This window comes from Cavia porcellus, unplaced genomic scaffold (assembly GCF_034190915.1).
Source record: "Cavia porcellus strain 051 isolate PalLab524CR breed Dunkin Hartley unplaced genomic scaffold, mCavPor4.1 scaffold_17, whole genome shotgun sequence".
NCBI classification, from domain to species: Eukaryota; Metazoa; Chordata; class Mammalia; order Rodentia; family Caviidae; genus Cavia; species Cavia porcellus.
Window position 1 is genome coordinate 30,517,116 of NW_026947500.1, and position 19,377 is coordinate 30,536,492.

The 19,377-nt window shown below is 56.6% G+C and overlaps 1 protein-coding gene across 1 annotated transcript; it reads left to right on the plus strand.

Annotated features, from left to right (window-relative positions):
* Window positions 1-10,928: 10,928 nt before the first annotated feature.
* Window positions 10,929-18,032, plus strand: Th (tyrosine hydroxylase). Its single transcript, XM_003468339.3, has 13 exons — window positions 10,929-11,074; window positions 12,590-12,814; window positions 13,664-13,838; window positions 14,102-14,190; window positions 14,301-14,368; window positions 14,779-14,829; window positions 15,060-15,205; window positions 15,316-15,451; window positions 15,579-15,648; window positions 16,054-16,110; window positions 16,290-16,385; window positions 16,650-16,783; window positions 17,530-18,032. The coding sequence occupies exons 1-13, from the start codon at window positions 10,985-10,987 to the stop codon at window positions 17,687-17,689; spliced, it is 1,497 nt and encodes a 498-aa protein (XP_003468387.1). The 5' UTR covers window positions 10,929-10,984; the 3' UTR covers window positions 17,690-18,032.
* The last annotated feature ends 1,345 nt before the right edge of the window (window positions 18,033-19,377 follow it).

The following is a 19,377-nucleotide window of genomic DNA, read 5'->3' on the forward strand; positions in this document are numbered from 1 at the left end:
TAAGGTCACACAAGAATAAAACACTTCTTGGAGGCCAAAGGCTCCTTCAACACAGTAAGACATAGGCCAGGGACCAAGAGAAACTGCTAGAAAAAAGATTCAGATCCAGAACACATAAAGCAACCTACATCTGTACAGGAAACACAGAACAATGTGGGGAGCATAAGGGAAAAGGAAGAGGGGGCCACTGGCACCGGGGGGCTGTGTCAGCCTGAGGGGCTAATCCGAAGTCAGCTGGCTTCCTTTGTACACTTCTCAGACTGCAAAGATGCGAGCTGTGCTGGTAAAGACACAGGAGACAGACACTGTCAGCCTGCTCCCTTGCAGTGCAACATGGGGGAGTGTGACAAGGGGTGGCAACCAAGGAAGGCACAGGGACATCCCTGTTAACCTCCAAAATAGGTTGGCCATTTCCCTCTCCCCAGGATCTGGGCGGGCCAGGAGCACAGGGGCAACATTGTGTGCATACATGTGTATGCATGCATGTGTGTGTGTCTGTGTGTGCAAAGAGGAATCTGCTGCTTGTATGATTAAATTTAAGAAAACAGACATGGAGGAATGGGAACCTCAAGCATTGTAGATGGGATTGTAAGATGGTACAGTTGCTATGGAAAAGAGTAAGGAATGTGTCCCTCAGAAAGTCAAAAATAGAATTTCCAGAAGCTGGGTGTGGTGGCACATGCCTGTAATCCCAGTACTTGGGAGGCTGAGGCAGGAGGATAGGGAGGTTCACCTGGGCTGTATTAGTGAGTTCATGACCAGTGTGATTTAGATAGTAAAACTCTGCCACTAAAACTAGAATTACCACGCGACCCAGTATTCACACTCCTGGGTCTATAACAAAAAGAACTAAAACCAGGATCTTAAAGAGATGCTTTTTGCACACCTGTTCACAGCAGCATTATTCACAAAACCCTAACACTAGAGCCCACCCACATGTCCAAGGCTAGATAAATGGACAAAGATGTGGTCCATGTACACAGTGGAATGCATTCAGCCTTCAAAAAGGAAGGAAATCCTAACAGAGGGTACAACAGTGACAGACCTGGACGACACACTGCTAAATGAGATAAGCAAGGTGTAAAGGACACGTACTGTAGGGTTCACTCACGGGACATCCCTAGAGCAGTCAGATCCACAGAGACAGGAAGTAGGGTTGGGACGGAGAGTGGGGATGGGGAGTCAGTGCTCAGTGAGGGCAGATTGCAGCTTGGGAAGATAGGAAACTTGTGGGGAGGACGGAGGCGATGGCTGCAGAGCGGTGTGAACGTACCCAATGCCCCTGAGCTGTGCACTTGTAAATGCTAAGATAGTAAATGTTGTTTACCTATATTTTACCACTATAAAAACATTGACTACTTCTTTTATTTTTCTACTCGAACGCTACAAAGAGCTGCAGAGAGGCAGACCACGCCCAAGTCTACTCTTTGGTTTCTTTGTTTTGTGGGCATGGAGGGCCATCCAACCTGGTGCCGGTGGACACAGGCCACTGTGTGGGTGAACAGAAAGTCACAATGGCAGGAAGCACTTCTGTGTGGCTGGCACAGTCTCTGTGAGCATCCAGTTGTGCAGGGACCCAGGCAGCCTTGCCAAGGATGTGGGTGAGAGGGTATCACCCTCATCTTCTACCGCATTCCTGCCTCCAGGATTCTGCTCAACCATGCCTCAGCTGGGAGATCCTGTGACCATGTGACCTTCTCAGGGTCCATGAGGTTCCCCAGCCCCTGCCCTGTACAGGCTGCCTCAGCCCTTTGCCCGTCAGCATCCCCATTAGATGCTCAGTCCGCAGGAGGACGGTCTCCCCATTAAGGGCCACTTAGCCCAGACCGGTCACCCCAAGTGCAGAACAGCTGCGGGAAGGAGGGAGGAACCGGAGGCCACTGTGACCTGGCCTCAGTGCAGAGAGTAAGGAAACCTCCCAAATGTGGTCCCCAACAAAATGGGGCCTGCATGCATGTGTGCCTACTCTGACTTCTCATCATGCTCTGTTCTTCATCCGATGGGGCCAACTCATTTTTCCTGGATCCTACAGTTGGTGTGGCCTCAGGCTTGGCTTCTGTCAGCTGTGATGGTCTCAGAAGCCTCCTTGGGTCTTAGTTCCTTTAGTGTCTCTGGCAAGGCATGCTGGCTCCATCGTTTCTGGCGGTTTTTCTTCCTTTGTGGAGAACGAAGGCCCAGAGGGAACTTGCAGGCTCCTCAGACTCAGAAATCAAGCAGCTTCAAGGATCTGGGGTCCCCTCTTGGAGGGGAAAGCAAGCCTGGTCTGTGTCCCTACTTCCTCCCTATACTACTGTCTGACTGTTCTGAACACTTGCTAATTCTCAGAGAGTTGTGGTCCCCTTGGCCCCCACACGCCATGCCAGTGTGAGAGCAGAGGGCAGGTGTGCCTCCCATTCTAGTTAGGACTTGGTCTGGCTCTGTTCCGGTAGCTTTCAGTGGGGTCTGGTGTGCTGAATTGGTCCCTCTTACATGGGTTGGGAGGCCTTGTCTATGAGTCTGCGCTTGCTAGACTGTGAGAGCCTCCAAGGCTGGAACTTGTCGCTTCCCAGGAGCACCCAAAGAGGCTTGCTGGGGGGAGGAAGGGAAGAAGGGAGGAAAAGAGGAACTTCCAAGAGAATGCATGAGTTTATTTACCTGGGGGCTAGGTGAGGGATGTAGCCATCAGGCTGGTGGGGTCAGACCCCAGTGTGGAAACTGAGGCCCATCCACTGTCTCTCAGTTCTCTGTCTTTCCAGGTAGGATCTGGAGCTGGCAGCTGGCTAAGCACTGGCTAAATGGGGATGGGTTTATTAAAAGCAAGATTTGGATCAAAGCAGGCCAGCTTGTGTGCCAGCGGAGTTCATCCCAAGCCCCAAAGTAATCACATGGCAAATAAGCCCTGTCTAAATATCACGAAGAGTCGGGCCCTCAGTGAGGGCAGCAGCCCAGAAATGTCAGCCTGGGGGGAGTAAAGGGGGGCTCCTCAGAGCCTCGGATTAGTCCCAGCACCTGAACTATTGTGCCTTCCCCCTCTCTTCTTCGGCTACACCAAACCTGGGCTGGGCCACCCGGGCAGCTGAGAGACTGGCCGACTTGGAGCCCAGCATTCAGCCCTGTGGTTCCCATGAGAAGGACGTGGGGCAGGCTGGGCTGAGCCAGAGGTGACAGAGTGTAGCCACAGTGAGTGGACACATCCAGGAGCCCAGGTTGGGAAGTGGGAGGCCCCCAAAAAAGACTGATCTGGGTGGAGTGGTGCTGTCTAGAGGAACCAGTGGGGCTCCTCCGGCAGGCTCCCACCCAGACCCCCACCTCATTCACAGAGAGACCACCCACATCTGTTTTCCTTTTGAACCTCAGATTTCCACTTGATTAAGCGAGGGAGCCACCTGCTCTGCGTGGGGTGGCAGGCTCTTTGGTGGACATAGTGCTATCTGGGCTGGCTCGAGGGCAAAGTGGTCACAGTGATAGCCATCAGAGTAGGGATGTGGAGAGCAGGAGTCCCAGGCAGGCCAGTGCCGCTGTATGCCTCAGATTTTCCACTCCAGTCCCAGTCTTCAGCTCTGGGCATCAACTGAGAACAGGTGGGGGAAATAAAGATGTTTCCAGGCTCTGCTGGTGTCCAGATTATTCTGAATCCCTGGGGGGATAATAGAGATACAACAGGGGCCCGATTTCTCCGAGTGGGAACCACCATTGTACTCTCCAGTGTCAGTGTAAACCGTATAAACTGTGAACTCCCGTGGGCAGTGGGGGGGGGGGTCCAGGCAGGCACTGGAGGGAAGATCAGGATTCAGGGACAGGACACCAGGAAGGGCACCCCTGTCTCAGGAAGCTCCCAAATCCAGCAAGCTTCCAGCTGCCCCAAGATGGAAGGCACAAGATACCATGTGGACATGCCTGAGTGGACTGCTTGGCCAGGAAGAACTCAGGCTATTGCTAGCCAGACACTAGGATGGCACAGAGTCCTCTCTGCTCAGTTTTCCTGGCTACAGCATAGCACACTGGCTCCTCCTCCTTGTCCCACTCAGCTGCCTCTGGCCCTGCCCCATTGCAGCTGCATATCAAGGTGGTGACAGCCTCAGAGAGGTGACCCCTCCTGCCTTCCACAGCTATGCTCCTGTGGAATCCCCCCCCCCCCGCGTCCCTTTCTTATACTTTGTCCCTCCCTGTTCCTCATCCATTCCCATGAGGGCTCTCCTCCTGGGAACCAGTAGACATTCAGGGCCCTGCAGGGTTAGCTGCTGTGATCTGGCTTGTACAGAACAGAGAGGGACTGTCCTCCACCGTGCCCTGGCCACTACATCTCTGCTAATACAGCCCAGGGCTATAGAGTCCCATGGTGAGAGGACAGAAGGGAGCTGGCAGATGGGGTCTCTGTCACCACTGTGAGCCCCAGCGGAAACCTGCTCCAGCTCACAGCCCAGAACCACATCCCTTCCCTGCCACAAGGCAGGTGACAGGGACCCAAGCGAGTGACTCTATTGCTGCAGGGGCCATAGGGGTGGGCAGTGGTCTTGCAATTAGATGTGATTGCTGTCAAAACACAGCTTCGGTCTCTGAGAGTGACTAATGGGAATTGAATGTCGCTTTTATTGCTTTTCACCGGGCTAATTTGTCAGACACTGTCGGGAACCATGGGGCAGGGGGAGGGAAGGAGCACGGGGTGGGAGGGGCCCTGGTTGGGCGATGGTCTGAGTCACTGGTGCAGTGGCAGAGCCAGGGGTCTTGGAGAAGTATAGAAAGGGACCAAGAATGCCTGGTAGGAACCCAGGGCCACCATGGGCCTAGGCTATATCATTGTGTGAGGTTCTGATGTGGCAGGGCACAGGATCCAGGGTCACCACCTCATCACATACCTGTGGGTGGTCACTCTTAAGCCCTACATACAAATGTACACACACATATGAGGACATATACTTTATGAGCACACATGTAGATGTATGTAGACACATAGACACACAAATATACTCCCTTATATACAAGCACACTTGCAAAGCATGTGTACCCATCTGTACACACGCTCACAGGCATATGACCACACAGGTATGCACATACATGTAACATACCCTCATGCACACACTCAATGCACAGGCCAGATGAGTGCCATGGCATGGGCTCTGGTGTCTGGCTGCACACTCCCAGCTGCAGGCACTCTGGGCACCTTTGCACCAACCAGTCTTAGCTAAGGCATGGACCTTCAGGAGATTTAGGTGAGGTGCAGCCATCCAGCCCCCAGACTTGAACTCTGCTGGCAGGAAGAGGGCATAGCCATAGAGGAGGCTTGAGCAGGGGTTTTGGTAGCCTATCCCTGGCTTATCTTTGTTCCGTGACCTGCTCCCCTCCATGTCCTCTTCCTTCCCTGTCTTGGTCCCATGGCCTCTGGCTATTGGTCACTCACCTAGAAGGAGCAGGAGTCCCCTTGGCCACTGGGAAGCCCATAGACATGAAATTCAAGGCCACTTCCTTGAAAAGCCCCTCATAGGAAACACCTGTCATCCTGTAGACACTGGACTCTTTGGAAGGTGCAGAGAACTCTTCATGAGATCTGCTCCCCTATGGATTGGAAAACCAACCAGGGACACAGGGGGCTGACTAGAGCCCTCTTCTGGCCCCACAGACCATGGGTCTCCGGACCCAGGCAGGCCACTTATGATGAGGACCAGAACACAGGAATGGCCCCATTAGCCCAGGGTGGAAGGGCTCAGAGGGGAGGCCAGGATGGAGGGCAGGGGCCGTATGGAGAAGAGGCCTAGGCCTGAAGGCCTGGCAGTTTGACTAGGGAAAGGACCTGCTGGCCACGGTGTGCAGCTTGGGTGCAGACAGGTGAGGGTAGTATCCATGGAGATGGGGAGCGCTGAAGTGATGCTACAGCCCTCCACCCCAAGCCGGAGGTAAGGCAGGCTCTCGCCTGTCGAACACCCAATTACTCCTAAGTGCATCTGATCGACTCAAGCGGCTGGTCCTGGTCATCTCGTAGACACTCTGCGCCTGCTGGCCCTGCGGCTCCTGCTCCATCCGATGGCCTCGTTAGGGCTAATTGCTCTGGCATTTGGGTCTGATGGGGACGAGGACAGCCAGATCCTGCCATGTGCCACAGGGCCATGGCTCCCCTTCCAGCCTGGGGGGCACCTCAGACTTAGGGATGAGACACCAAAGCCCCCAGGAAGAGCTGCCCAGCGGGGCTTCTGCTGGCCTACCCAAATCAGCTGGGTAAGAGAAGAACACCTCACTTCCCCCTTTCTGGGCTCATTCTCTTGCAGCACCAAGGGAAACATTATGTCCCGAGTGCTAGCAAACCCAGAAAGGACCCCAGCATGTGTCAGGCCCTGGCTCCAGGTCCCCCATCTGGAGAGGGGATTCTTGGGTGACCCTGGTGCTTGGGTCCTGAGGGGCTGTAAAGAGAACTCAGGTTGGGCCTGTTCAAAGCGTGCAGTTTGTGCAGGTGTGTGTAACTCTAGGTGTGTATCTGTGTGTCTGTAGGTTTGAGTGTGTGTCCATGTGTCTGTGTATCCATGTGTCTGTGTGTGCATGTGTGTCTGGGTTATGTGTGCATGCCTGTGTTTGCGTATGTCTCACAGGGTGTGTACATTTGTCCAGGTCCTGGCAGAGACACTAACCACTGGCTGACAATGCCCTTCATTCTCCAATCAATGGGAGGCACCTTTTGACCCAGATTTCTGGGTGTGTTCCCCAAAACTGTTTGCACATGGTTTCCCACAGTGAAGCCCAGAGCTGGGGAGTCCAAGATGGGGAGACAGGCAGTGTGGCTGGGCCCACCGTGAACTGGCTCCTGGACTGAGGGTGGGGCACAAGTTTTTTTCTGCAGCCAGGACAGGGCAGGGAGGGAGGAGGCCCCCCATGTTCACCCCTGTCAGGCCACAGCTAGGGCCTACAGAGCCACAGGACAGGGCCTGTCTAAAGGCTGTCAGCCAGGAACCAAGGCAGTGCCCTTCCCAGGTTCCAACTTCTGTAGCTCTTCACTGGACTATTTGAACGGGCCAGGTTTGAGAGAGCCTGAGTGGCAGACTGGCATGTGGGGGCAGGCCGGAAGCTAGGGCTGAGTCCATGTCCTGCCCTCCCCATGCAGGAGGTGGCATGGCCACCCAGGAGTGGCACTGTCATTATGGGCTATTAAGCCTCTGTGCCGAGAGAAGCTGTCGAGAGAAGATGCTCCGCTTGCTGGAGCCGGCTCCGTGCCCTAATTGCCACAGTGACAGGCATCTGTAATTGCTCAGGATGACTGTAAGGAGCAGGCCTAGGCAGGGACCCAGAGGGCTTCATGAGGGGAGGCTCCAGAGCCCACACTCCAGAGCAGGTGGGGGCAGCGGCAACGCCCAGCCCTCATGGGCCTCTCACTGTCCTGGCCATGAGCCTTAAGGGATCCCTCTTTTGTGCCTGGTGCCTCTTCCTCTTCTTCCTCCTCCTCACCTGGGAGCTCACCCTCGTGGGCTCAGTACCAGGCCCCTCTTCCCTGAAACCTTGCTGGCCCTAAGGCTCTCTTGCAGCTTGACCTTGGTTTTGAGGAAATCCTTTTCTAGTCCTAGTCTTCCCTCTGGGGTCCCAATGTCAGAAGAGGCATTGGCCTCTGGCCCCTGGGAATAGCTTCCATGGGATCCTTGAAGACTAAAATCCTGGGTAGGGGACTTGGACTGGAGACTGGTTGTGACCCAGACTGGTCATCTGTCTTAGAACCTCAGGCATCCTGTAGGCAGGCATCTAAAGGCAGGCAGGACAGGTCACTCCTGGGGGCGATGGTGCTGGGCTCTCAGAAGCCAGGAGCTGACCTCACGCCCTCCTGGCCTGTCACGGAAGAATGGTGGTGGCTGAGCAGAGCCTGCCTGGTCTTTGGGGAGGGGCAGAAGTAGGAGGAGATGGAGCACCTGCCAAGGGGTGCAGCAGGGGCTGGGAAAGAAGGTAGGGCAGGAACAGAATTAGGGGTTCCAGGGGACCCTCACCATTGCAGGTACAAGAAGGCCACGACACAAAGCAGGTCCAGGATGAGACCAGGGCTGGGGCAGGGCCAGCTAGGCCTGCCAGGGCAGGTGCATAGGGACAGTTTCCCAGGAGTGATGGGCTGGCAGCGACACCCTGAGAGCCTGTGGAGCTGGAAGCTCGAGCAGGGGCAGCACTCACCTTCTGGGGGCACCCAGGGGCCTCCGGGCCCTTGGTGCCTGCTCTAGGTGCTGCTTGGGGGTACCTGGGCCCAGGAAAGGGTCTAGAAAATGCAGCCCCCACATGGCTCCCGGCATAGCTCCCAGGAGTGCAAGCAGCCCAGGCAGGAAAACGAATTAAAAAGCAATATTTGTGTCAGTGAAAGACATTTGCTGAAAGGTTAAATCCACATCCGGCGGTGCGGCCCGAGCCCTGGTGTTTGTTAGATATGCTGCCCCTCCTGTCCCCTGCCACCTGAGCGAACTGGCCTGGCCAGGGTGGGCAGGGCATGGGGCAATGGGCCTGGCCCCACCTACTTCGGGATCCCTGACCCTCCTGAGGGTCAGTTGAGTCTTCAGGACAGCAAGAGCCTTGGTAAGCCTGGGGCAAGGCAGAGGCCAGCCACCCTGGAGCCATCAGGGCTGAGGCACAAGCCCTAGGCCCCAGGGTAGCCAGACTTGCCTTGATATGGGGTCTTATGGAGATCTTTTCAAAGCCATTTCTTCCTCCCCCTCTCCTTGTACTAGGGATTAACTCTAGTACCTGTGCATTGAGCTACATTGCCAGCCCTTTTAAGATTTTTTTATTTTGAGGCATGATCTTGCTGAGTTGGGCAGGCTGGATTCAAAGTTGCAATCCTGCTTCAGCCTCCCAGAGTATGGGCAGAGATTAGAGGTATGTGGTGCCATAGCCAGTTTCAGAGCCATCCTGAACACACATATCAGACTTAGTCTGGATCAACCCCTCAAGACACCTGCTCTTTTGAACAAAGAGTCCAAAAGATGAGAAGGCCAGGGGCAGGACTGGGTACCAGGAGATAGATGTGGACCACCTTTGCCAAGTTCCTGTTACCAAGAAGTGTCCAGAGCAGAACAAGCAATAGAGGGAGCTGAGAAGGGAGTGGTTAATATCTTGGAAAGAGGGGGCTGGGGATTTAGCTCAGCGGCATAAGCACCTGCCTTGCAAGCAGGCGGTCGTGAGTTTGATCCTTGGTACCGATAAAAATGAAAAAGACAAAAAAAAAATATCTTGGAAAGAGTGAGTAAAATAAATGACAGCTGAGTTGGGTTTTGTGGGATGCATAAGAGCCTACCTGAAGAAAGTAGGTGAAGCAGAGCATTTCAAACTGGTATCAGACCCCCAAAGCCTCCTGGAGCAGGAAGTGGGAACCACGAGGAGTGAAAAGATCAGCAGGGATAGGTTCAGTAGCTGGGATTCGTGGTGGAAGTGGGCTTTTCTTTGCAACTGATGGGGCATTTAGGTCTCCCCTAGAAAGCAATGGGCTGAGCCACTATGGGGGAAGGGCCATTGTTTTGGGGTGTTTTTTTTGTTTGTTTTTGCTTTTTTATAGGTACCAGGGATCGAACTCACAACCACCTGCTTGCAAGGCAGGTACTTAAGCTGCTGAGCTAAATCCCCAGCCCCTGGAAGGGCCATTGTTGAAGGGAGAATTAGGAAGTGAAGTGGATGTGATACACAGAGTACGTGGCTGCTGGGGTCTGAGAAAGGCCCCGGAGGCGGGTTGGAGTCTCTTGGTAAACAACCCGAGAGGGGCGGGGAAGTGGGAGCCTAGTGGCTCCCCATCTCCAATCTGCCATTTTCAGGGTGGGCTCTGGCCTTTGGCATCCTACTGGTCCCACAGGCCAGGGAACAGGGGCTGTCCTTCTGCAAGTCCTCTTGGTGAGAGAGGAGGACTCCTTCCCCAGGCAGATCTGAGAAGTTACGCCATGCTGTCTGCATTCTGCTGCTCAAAGCCATCACCTACAGGTGATGGGATGACACCAGGTGGGGTTTAGGCTGAGCGGACCCAAGCCTGCCATTGAGGAGAGGTCCCCTCTGGCCCCTCCTGGACTCCTTGGAGATCCTGAATAAAGCCCTGGTCCTGAGAGGAAGATACCTATGAGAGCAATAGCTGGGGAAGACAAGAGTGACAATCCCAGGCACCATGAAAGCTGGTCTCCAGAGAGTGCTGTGGCCAGGATCAGCTGAAGGAGTGGTGGCTGGCAGGGAGCTCTCTGGGGAGAGTGGCAGAGCCCAGGACCCTCAGCGCTCAGGGTGGGGTATGCTCCCCACAGGAGGAGCGGTCCAGAGATGAGGGGGTGGAGCAGCTGTGCAGGGCTGCTGGCCCTGTTTTTTGGGTGCTGTCCTGGTCACTCCGGAAGGGGGCTGCAGTCCTTAAGGAGGACCAGGGTCACTGGAAGGTAAGTGGGACTCTCAGAGACACACAGGAGGGATTGGTCTTTCTGGAACATTCTGTGCCCCAAGGGACCCGCATGCAGGTCCAGCACCAAGGCCAGCAGGCCCAGGGCTAGGGCAGTGCAAATGCCATGCCTGATGTGTGTCACTACAGAAGCGAGACCAGGACCCAATGGGGCGATCTGAGGAGTCCTCGGAAAGTGAAGGAAGGGGCTCCCTGCGCGGAAGGCTCAAAGCCACATCCCTCTCGGGGTTCCAGGACATCAGCCATGGAGGGACAGGGCTGGTGGAGCATGTGCCCATGGATATACAGCAGGACCCCTCCCTGTGAGTCCCCCAGGGGCCGTGGGCTAAGGGGATCCAGCTGCCCCCTTCCCCATTAGCATGTGAGCCGGCCCGTGGTCCACAAGCCGTGGGCTGCGGATGATTCAGAGGCCGGTGCCTGCGACACGAATGCAATTAGATCTAATGGGACGGAGCCCTTTCTCCCGCGGCTCCACACCCACCCCACATCCCTCAGGCGCAGCAGGCAAGAGAGGGAGGGATCCACGGGAGGTGGGAGGTGGAGGACCCAGAGGGGCTTTGACGTCAGCTTGGCCTTTAAGAAGCTGCCCGTCAAGGGCTGTGGAGACGGAGCCCCGGACCACTGCGCTGCACAATGCCCACTCCCAGCACCGCCGCGCCGCAGCCTAAGGGTTTCCGAAGGGCCGTCTCCGAGCTGGATGCCAAGCAAGCCGAGGCCATCATGGTAAGGGGTTCGCTGGCACCCATGGACCAGAGTGCACCAGATGCCCAGGCATCTGTGGGCTGGTGAGGAGCCCACTAAGTCTATGGGGTTGGTGTGTGTCAGGCCCCGAGGCTAGCCCCTGGGCCCTGGTGGGTGTTGCTTGTGCTCTGTAGGACTCTGGGAGGTGGTGCCTGTCCCCCTGTGCCAACCTCTGGGGTTTGTGTGGGTTTCTATGTGTGCTGCTTCGTGCATCGGGGAAAAAACTCCTTTTGGGGGACCTGGAAGGGAGCTCTGTGATAAAGACTGTGGTCACAGTCAGCCAGGGACACTGGGAGCATGCCATGGCCCCACCCTGCCCCTCTTGCCCACCCCACCTGCCTCCTGTGCCCAGCTGCCTTTATCAGTTACCTGCTTGAGAGGAGCCACCACAGCCTTCTTGGTCCAGTGACAGCTTGTGACAGGGTCCAGCAAACAGGCCCAGGTCCAGAAACAGGCCCAGGTTCTGTTGTGCCAACGGTGATCTGGCTCTGTGGTGACTTCTGTCTTCTCTGTTCTCTCCTGGGCCCCAAGTACAGGCGAAGTATGGGGCAGGATACTGAAATGACCCCTCTGCTGGGGGTCTCAGCCCCTCAGGGAGGGGTTCTGCCTCAGGGTTCAGAGCAATGGTCCCCCACACAACCAGGAGGGGCTGGTGTTTGTAGACCTTAATGGAGAAGGTGAAGCTTATAGAAGTTTAATTTCTAGTCACTTTTCAGGGACAATGTGGGGTCAGGAGGGCCCCATCTTCTCAATTCCAAATCAGATTTCTCCCCTAGGGTGGCCCTGGCCCTTCCACCCTATAGGATTCTCCTGGACCAGAGCAATTGTCCACTCGCCATCAGGAGGCATTCTGCGGAGCCCTGTTCCTCCTTCCACTTCCAGGAGCCCAGAACTCTGAGAGGGACTTGTTATCTTTTACTAAGGGACCAGGGACATAGCTCCAAGGCTGAACCTAGATGTCTCCTCGCTCTGAGCCTGAGAAGGCTCTGGGCATTAGGGTATAGGACACATATGCTCATGGGAGAGACAGAGGGCCAAGCACTGGCCACACAGAGGCACCATATGCCCAGAATTCTAATGGACTACATAAAGAAAGGCCTTGGCCCTGCACCTCCATAAGGAGGCCAAGAAGTCCCCAAAGGAGGGACACTGCCTCCCTCCTACCTACAAGGCCTATCCTGTTCTACAGAGACTTCCTGTGCTTTGGCCTTCCAGGGGCCCTGGCTGCTGTCCATCTGTCCATCTGTAGGCACAGAGAGGCAGCTCCCCCACCCCTGATCCAGTTAAGGCCAGGCCTGGGGACAGGTGACACAGCATATCTGCCTTGGGAGGCAGCTGGCCATGTGCCTTGGACCCCCTACTCTACCATGGCTTCCAGTGACTTCCTGTCAGGCCAATTCCGCCCCTTCCATCAGGACCTGCACGCAACGCCCCACTGAGCAGCCTGCCTGGACCCAGAGAAAGCTGCAATGATCCCTGACCCCACTGTCCCCACAGTCCCCCCGGTTCATCGGGCGTCGGCAGAGCCTCATTGAAGATGCTCGCAAGGAGCGGGAGGCAGCTGAGGCCGCAGCGGCAGCTGCAGTGGCCTCCTCAGAGCCTGGGGACCCCCTGGAGGCGGTTGTCTTCGAGGAAAAGGAGGGGAGAGCTGTGCTGAACCTGCTCTTCTCTCTTCGGGGCTCCAAGCCCTCTCCGCTGTCCCGGGCAGTCAAGGTGTTCGAGGTGAGCACACGGGCTGCCTTGGGGCCCTGGGGCAAGTGTGTCCCTACCATATGTGGGGCCCTAACCTCTCCAGGGCAGAAATGTAGCTACCCAAGACCACCAGAGGTGAGGGTCCCAGAGCCTGGGTGAGATCCAAGGCCTGTGATCCCTTGCATGCCCACCCCAGCTCTCCTAAATCAATGGCTACACACCTGGGGTAGAGGAGAGGGCACATTCAACCTGGGAAGGTGGGAGGGACCTTCAGCCTCCCCCACTGATGGGCAGCAGCTAAAATGACGTCTGATTACATTACTGCCTTGGTGAGTGACCTGGCTCCCAGAAGAAACTCCCAAGTGACATTAGAGCCATGTTCCTTGTGAGCTCCCAGAGCTGGCTGGGTGGCCTAAGGGTCCTGTTGCTGAGCAACGGGAAGTGGTGGTGGAATGAACCCTGCTCACCAGTTCTGATGCTCCGCAGTTGCTATGAAGGGACTTGAGCCCTGTGCTCTGGACACAGAGGGGTCCAGGTCAACCCATCCCTGGTGTGGCCAGTGGGCCCAGATGAGACCATTAGGGAGGACCAGGAATCGGGCTGCATAGACACAGCTTAGGATTTGCAGACAGGGCTGCCCAGAAAGGGGAACAGGGCACAGCTGGATAGCTCCCTGGGGACATATGAGGCAAAACCAGGTTTTCAGAGGCCAACTCTGACATAGCAACAGGAGCTTGCCGTGACTCTGAAAGATGGCGGTGCTGTTACAGCTGCAGAAGTTAAGGGCGGAGCTAGGAAGACTGATGGGGTGCTTCTTCCTTCCCTCTCCCCATTTTCCCATCTCTCTCTTCATTTTTTCTCGCTTTGTTTCTCCTGAAGACATTTGAAGCCAAAATACACCACCTGGAGACCCGTCCAGCCCCAAGGCCACAAGCAGGTGGCCCTTGCCTGGAATACTTTGTACGCTTTGAGGTGCCCCGTGGGGACCTGCCTGCCCTGCTTAGCTCTGTGCGTCGGGTGTCAGATGATGTGCGCAGTCCCAAGGAGGACAAAGGTGAGCCCTGCATTCTGTCCCCAAGTGCAACCCTTTCTGTAGGGAGCCACCCACTGACCTGGGCATGGGGAGCAGAGGCTCCTGCAGAGGAAAACTCTCAAGTGTGCTGGCCCTGGTTCTGCTCCAGGCCTCATCTGGGCCTGAGCCACCCCTATGACCCTCTGCCTTCATAATAGCCTTGGTGGCCTCTGGGAAGGGGGAGGTAAGCAGCAATGCAGTAGTGACCACACTCATTGGGCCCTCTTGCTCTGTCCTCTGTAAAGTCCCCTGGTTCCCACAAAAGGTGGCAGAGCTGGACAAGTGTCACCACCTGGTCACCAAGTTTGAACCTGACCTGGACCTGGACCATCCGGTGAGCCAGCATCTCTACCCGAAGTCTCTCCAAGTCACCCTGGTCAGCTCAGCTGGGCAGGAGAGGTCAGCACGGCCTCCTAAGTGGGCACCTGTCCCCTCTGCCATCAGGGTTTCTCAGACCAGGTGTACCGCCAGCGCAGGAAGCTGATTGCTGAGATCGCCTTCCAGTACAAGCAGTAAGGGTCATCTACCCAGGGACCCCGTTCTGTGGCTTCATGCTGGCCAGGGTGGGACAGGAAAGGAGGATGGGAGGGGAGAGGCGGTCTTTTCACCCACATCATCACCTCACTGCTGCTACTGCCCACTTGGGGTGCGGCCTCCTTCTGGTAGTTCTGCCCTATGGTTTGCATGGGGCACTGGCATTTCCCCCAAATCACAGCTTGGGATACTGAGGCACAGAGAGGCTGAGCAACCTGCCAAGGCCACTCAGTCAGCCCCGGGCGCAGCAAGCCCAGAGTGCATACCACCTATTCCCCACCCCAAAGTCTCAATCCTGGCTGGTGAGGCTCTAAGCAAGTGGGGCTCCCTCCTTTTGCTCTCTGCTCCCGGGGGTGGGGGCCGTGACTGACCACTGACCCCTTCACAGCGGTGAGCCGATTCCACTGGTGGAGTACACAGCTGAGGAGATTGCCACCTGGTGAGACCCATGACAGCTAGGGCTGGGAAGGAATCACTGTGCAGGAGCAGCCTCCCCAGGGGGGAGGGGGACTTCCGGAGCCCCAGACACCCCCCAGGGATGTCCCTACTACCCTCTGACATCCCCCAGAGCCACCAGCACCCCTCCCCCAGCGAATGGTACCAGGGTCAGTGAGAGCAGACGGGGAGGGCACGGGGCAGTCTGGCAAGCCCTGAATCCTTGGCCTGCAGGAAGGAAGTCTACACTACCCTGAAGGGCCTCTACGCCACTCATGCCTGCCGGGAGCACCTGGAGGCCTTCCAGCTGCTGGAGCGCTTCTGTGGCTACCGTGAGGACAGCATCCCGCAGCTGGAAGATGTGTCGCGGTTCCTCAAGGGTGCGGGCAAAGAGGAGAGGGTCCGGGCAGGGAGGGTCAGGGAGGGTATCAGCCTGTGAGCTGTCCCTTCCCTGGCATCTCCCTGCACACTGACATCTGGCCCCTTGCAGAGCGGACAGGCTTCCAGCTGCGGCCCGTGGCTGGCCTGCTGTCTGCACGGGACTTCCTGGCCAGCCTGGCCTTCCGAGTGTTCCAGTGCACCCAGTACATCCGCCACGCCTCCTCGCCCATGCACTCACCTGAGCCGTGAGTGTCCATGTGGCAGGGTGGCTGTGCAATCGGGAGCAGCAGCACAGAGGCACCTAGGGGAGGATGCAGGGAGGGAGGGGCAGGTCCGTGTCCCCAGGCCTTTCCTTCTTTCTGCCCTTCACAGGGATTGCTGCCATGAGCTGCTGGGGCACGTGCCCATGCTAGCTGACCGCACGTTCGCTCAGTTTTCCCAGGTGGGTCTGGGCCTCAGGCCAAGAGCAGAATCACTGAGGGGCTTTGAGGACCAGGGGTTGCTAGGGCCAACAAGCTGGAAATGCATCCTGCCCACCGTGGAGGATGCACCAGAATGGACAGTGTCCTCACAGCCCCTGAGACTTGCAGGGGATGGCACCCCGTGGTGCACCCTATCCACAGACAGAGGGAAGCCCTATCCTTTCTTGGAGCCCCATCTCCCTGCAGAGGTGTCTGTGTCTATGCCACCATCTGCTGGATTATCTGAGAACAGCATGCTCCTACCCTTGGTTGTGGTGCATGTTCCAGGTAGTATGAGGGAACCCCTGGAGGAGCAATTGAGCCCCTCAAAACTCTCACCTTGAGCCCGATGCTGGGCTCCTTTCAGCCTCCTATTCCCTCCACAGGACATCGGCCTTGCATCTCTGGGGGCCTCTGATGAGGAAATTGAGAAGTTGTCCACGGTGGGTTTCTTCCTCTGCAGTGGCCAGAGGGAGGAAGGGTCTGGACCCCAGTTCTGCCTGGAGATCCTTTCTGTCCCAGCTCTACTAGGCCTGGCTGGCCATGGGATGGTGCCCTAATCAGCCTGTTGGGGCTGTCAGAGTGGCAGCCCTCTCACCTACCTGCTCCCCTATCCTGACAGTTATACTGGTTCACGGTGGAGTTCGGGCTGTGCAAACAGAATGGAGAGTTGAAGGCTTATGGCGCCGGGTTGCTGTCCTCCTATGGGGAGCTCCTGGTGAGACTCTCACTGAGGAGGGCTGGGAAGAGGACACCAAAGTCCTAAGTGGGGGGCCCCTTGGCCCAGCCTCCTAGATTTGGGTGGATGAAGTCTGGTCTGGGACTTGGGCCAGCCACTCCATGCTGTCCCAAGGCCTTGTGTGGACCTTCAGGGGAGGGAGGTATGGTCCTCTCCCAGAGCCAATGTGGAGTCAGGCCACAGTACACCATTCTTTTGGCCCTGGGGTATGGTGTCTCCATGACATTGGTGACCTCCTGCCAGCACTCCCTGTCTGAGGAGCCTGAGATCCGGGCCTTTGACCCTGAGGCTGCTGCTGTCCAGCCCTACCAAGATCAGACCTACCAGTCCGTCTACTTCGTGTCGGAGAGCTTCAGTGATGCAAAGGCCAAGCTCAGGTGGGGATGGGACCCTGCTGTGTCCCCAAGTTGTGTGAGTCAGGCCTTCACCCCACCTGAGCTTGGCCTAGGAGCCTATTTCACAGTGAATAAAACACTCGTGGTTATAACAGCGCCTTCACAGCACACACAGCTCCCCAGAGAAGGCCACAGAAAGTCTGAGTACAGCAAGGCTGTGGGGCCAGTGCTGCTACATGGCCAGGTCAACACTGGGTCAAGGCCACATCAAGACCATTTGGCAGAGTCTGAGCTGCTTAGGGACACTCGGGCCCTTCCCAGGCACTTGCCCCCAAGCAGCCTGGGCCTCTGGTGGGTTGAAGACAGGTCAGGGTAGGGGTCGGGGACAAGAAGAAAAAAGGGTGGGACATGGAGGGAGCTGGGACTTCCAGGTGGGGAGTAGAGGTCATCCTGGTAAGGGTCTCCCTTTCCTTCCAGTACTGTTCTCACGGAAAATTGAGGCCGGGGCTTTGCCTGGCATGCAGGGAGGGCCGGAGCCCACACACAAGCTTAGGGACCCTTAGAGCACATGGTCAGGGAGGTCAGGCAGCATGCAGGCTCCAGCAGAGGTCTGCTTGGGAAAGGTCCCTAGAGAAGACTGGACAGATGAGCTTTAGGAGCCCAGAAAATTCACCTAGCCCCTACCTCTGGCTGTCTTGGAGGCTGCAGACCCTGCCTCCAGATTCTGGCCTTCCCCCTACCATGGTCCCCAATGAGTGACTGAGGGTCAACACTGGCTTCTATCCTAGGAGCTATGCCTCTCGAATCCAGCGCCCTTTCTCTGTGAAGTTTGACCCCTACACCCTGGCCATCGATGTGCTGGACAATCCCCACGCCATCCAGCGATCCCTGGAGGGTGTCCAGGATGAGCTGCACACCCTGGTCCACGCACTGGGTGCCATCAGCTAGGTGCAAGGGTTGTGACCCTACAGGCCACAGTGGCCTGCCCCCTCCTGCCCCTTTCCCAACCTGCTTGGCTCCTGCCTTTCCCCAGAGCTCAGGCCCGCATAAAGGCTGGGTCATGGGCAGCCCCACGCCTGTGGATGACCAGGTGACCTTTCGTCCTCCTCCCCCTGGGCCCCGGCTGAGCTTCTCTGCTGCTCCCAGCACCACAGCTGGTATGTGTACCTGTAAGGTCCTGTCCTGCTGCTGCCTGAGCCCCAAGACCACGGGCTGGCCCTGCACTGCCTGCCTTACCCATGCTCCCTGCCACTCGGTTCACTGACTCAATAAAAGAAAGAAAGATCTCTGAGTGTTCGTATGGCCTCCTCATTATCCTTCAGGGATGGGCCCTGACCCTTACACCTGCCTCTCAGCCTTGCTTGGAGGGTCCCTTTCCTCCTTCTTCCAAGCAGAGCCCCCAGCCTCATTTCTCTGCCACCTAAAGGCCTCTCCCAGCTCTGAGGCCCCTGTAGCCCCAGAGAGTTAGAGAAGTCTCTGGCTGAACTCTTTCGCCATGGGGTAGCAGTACCATGGTGCGGACGAGGGTAGAAGGGGTCCTCCCGGGCCTTTGTGGAGAGCAGGGTGACTCTATACTAACTAGGAGTTGAGCCCCAGTGAGGCTGCTAGCCAGGGGTGGAGGAAGGGAGAAAGACCAGCTACCCAGTCTCCCTCACCCTGCCTCACCCAGAACAGAGTCCCAGAACTGAGAGGGGCCCCCATGAGCTCCTGTGTTGATGGAAAGAGCTCAGCTGGATGAGCTCCCAGGCAAGCCTTCCAGGCCTCTGTCTCTCAGAAAGCAAGTGGGGCACTAGAGGGTAGACTTCCTCCTACCCCAGCTCCCTAAAGGGGCCTGGATGTTGCCCTGAGCTGGACCCCAGCCTTCTTTAGGCCCTACCAGCCAGCATTCTTCCCAACCTGCTTCTGGCCTTGCAGAGCTCAAGCCAGGCTTCCTGCTCCATGCTTCCTATGGTGGGTGGTGCACCAGCCAGTCCACAAGGCCTTGCTCCAGGTGCCCTACTAGACCTGCAGGATCCCTGACTCTAAGCTCTGAGTATAACACTGGGAAACCTCTCTCCAGTTCTGGGCAAGGTCCCTAGGCCTCCTTGACCTCTGTCCTTCCCTGATCACCTCCCAGTACCCATGTCCCTTCACCCCAGGAACTGTTTCTGGAGAGCTGTGAGACACATCAGGAGCATGGAGGCCGTTAGTATGAGACCATAATAGACATTGACCCTCATTGTGACCATGGGGGCCCCAAGCCCCCTGGAGACCCTTGACTTCTGCTTAACCCTGTTGGGACACTAGGAAAATCCTTGTGTCATGGAGATCCTGGAAAAGATCTTAAGCCCCACTGAGACATTCAAAAAGGCCATGACCCTTGTTGACACCTTGAGAAAGGATCAGACCACAACTGAGATGCTGAGAGAAACCTCCAAGCCATATGAGACCCTAAGGAAGACCTTAAGCCCCATTAATGTCCTGAGCAGGGTCACAGGTTCTCTGAGACTGTGGAAGACCCTGAGATAGGCAGAGAGCCCCCCTCCTCTGAATCTATGAGATGGCCCTGAGCCCCATTAAGACCCTAGGGGATGGTGTGAGTCTTCTTAAATCTTGCAGTAAACTGGGCATAGTGGTGCACACCTGTAATCCCAGCA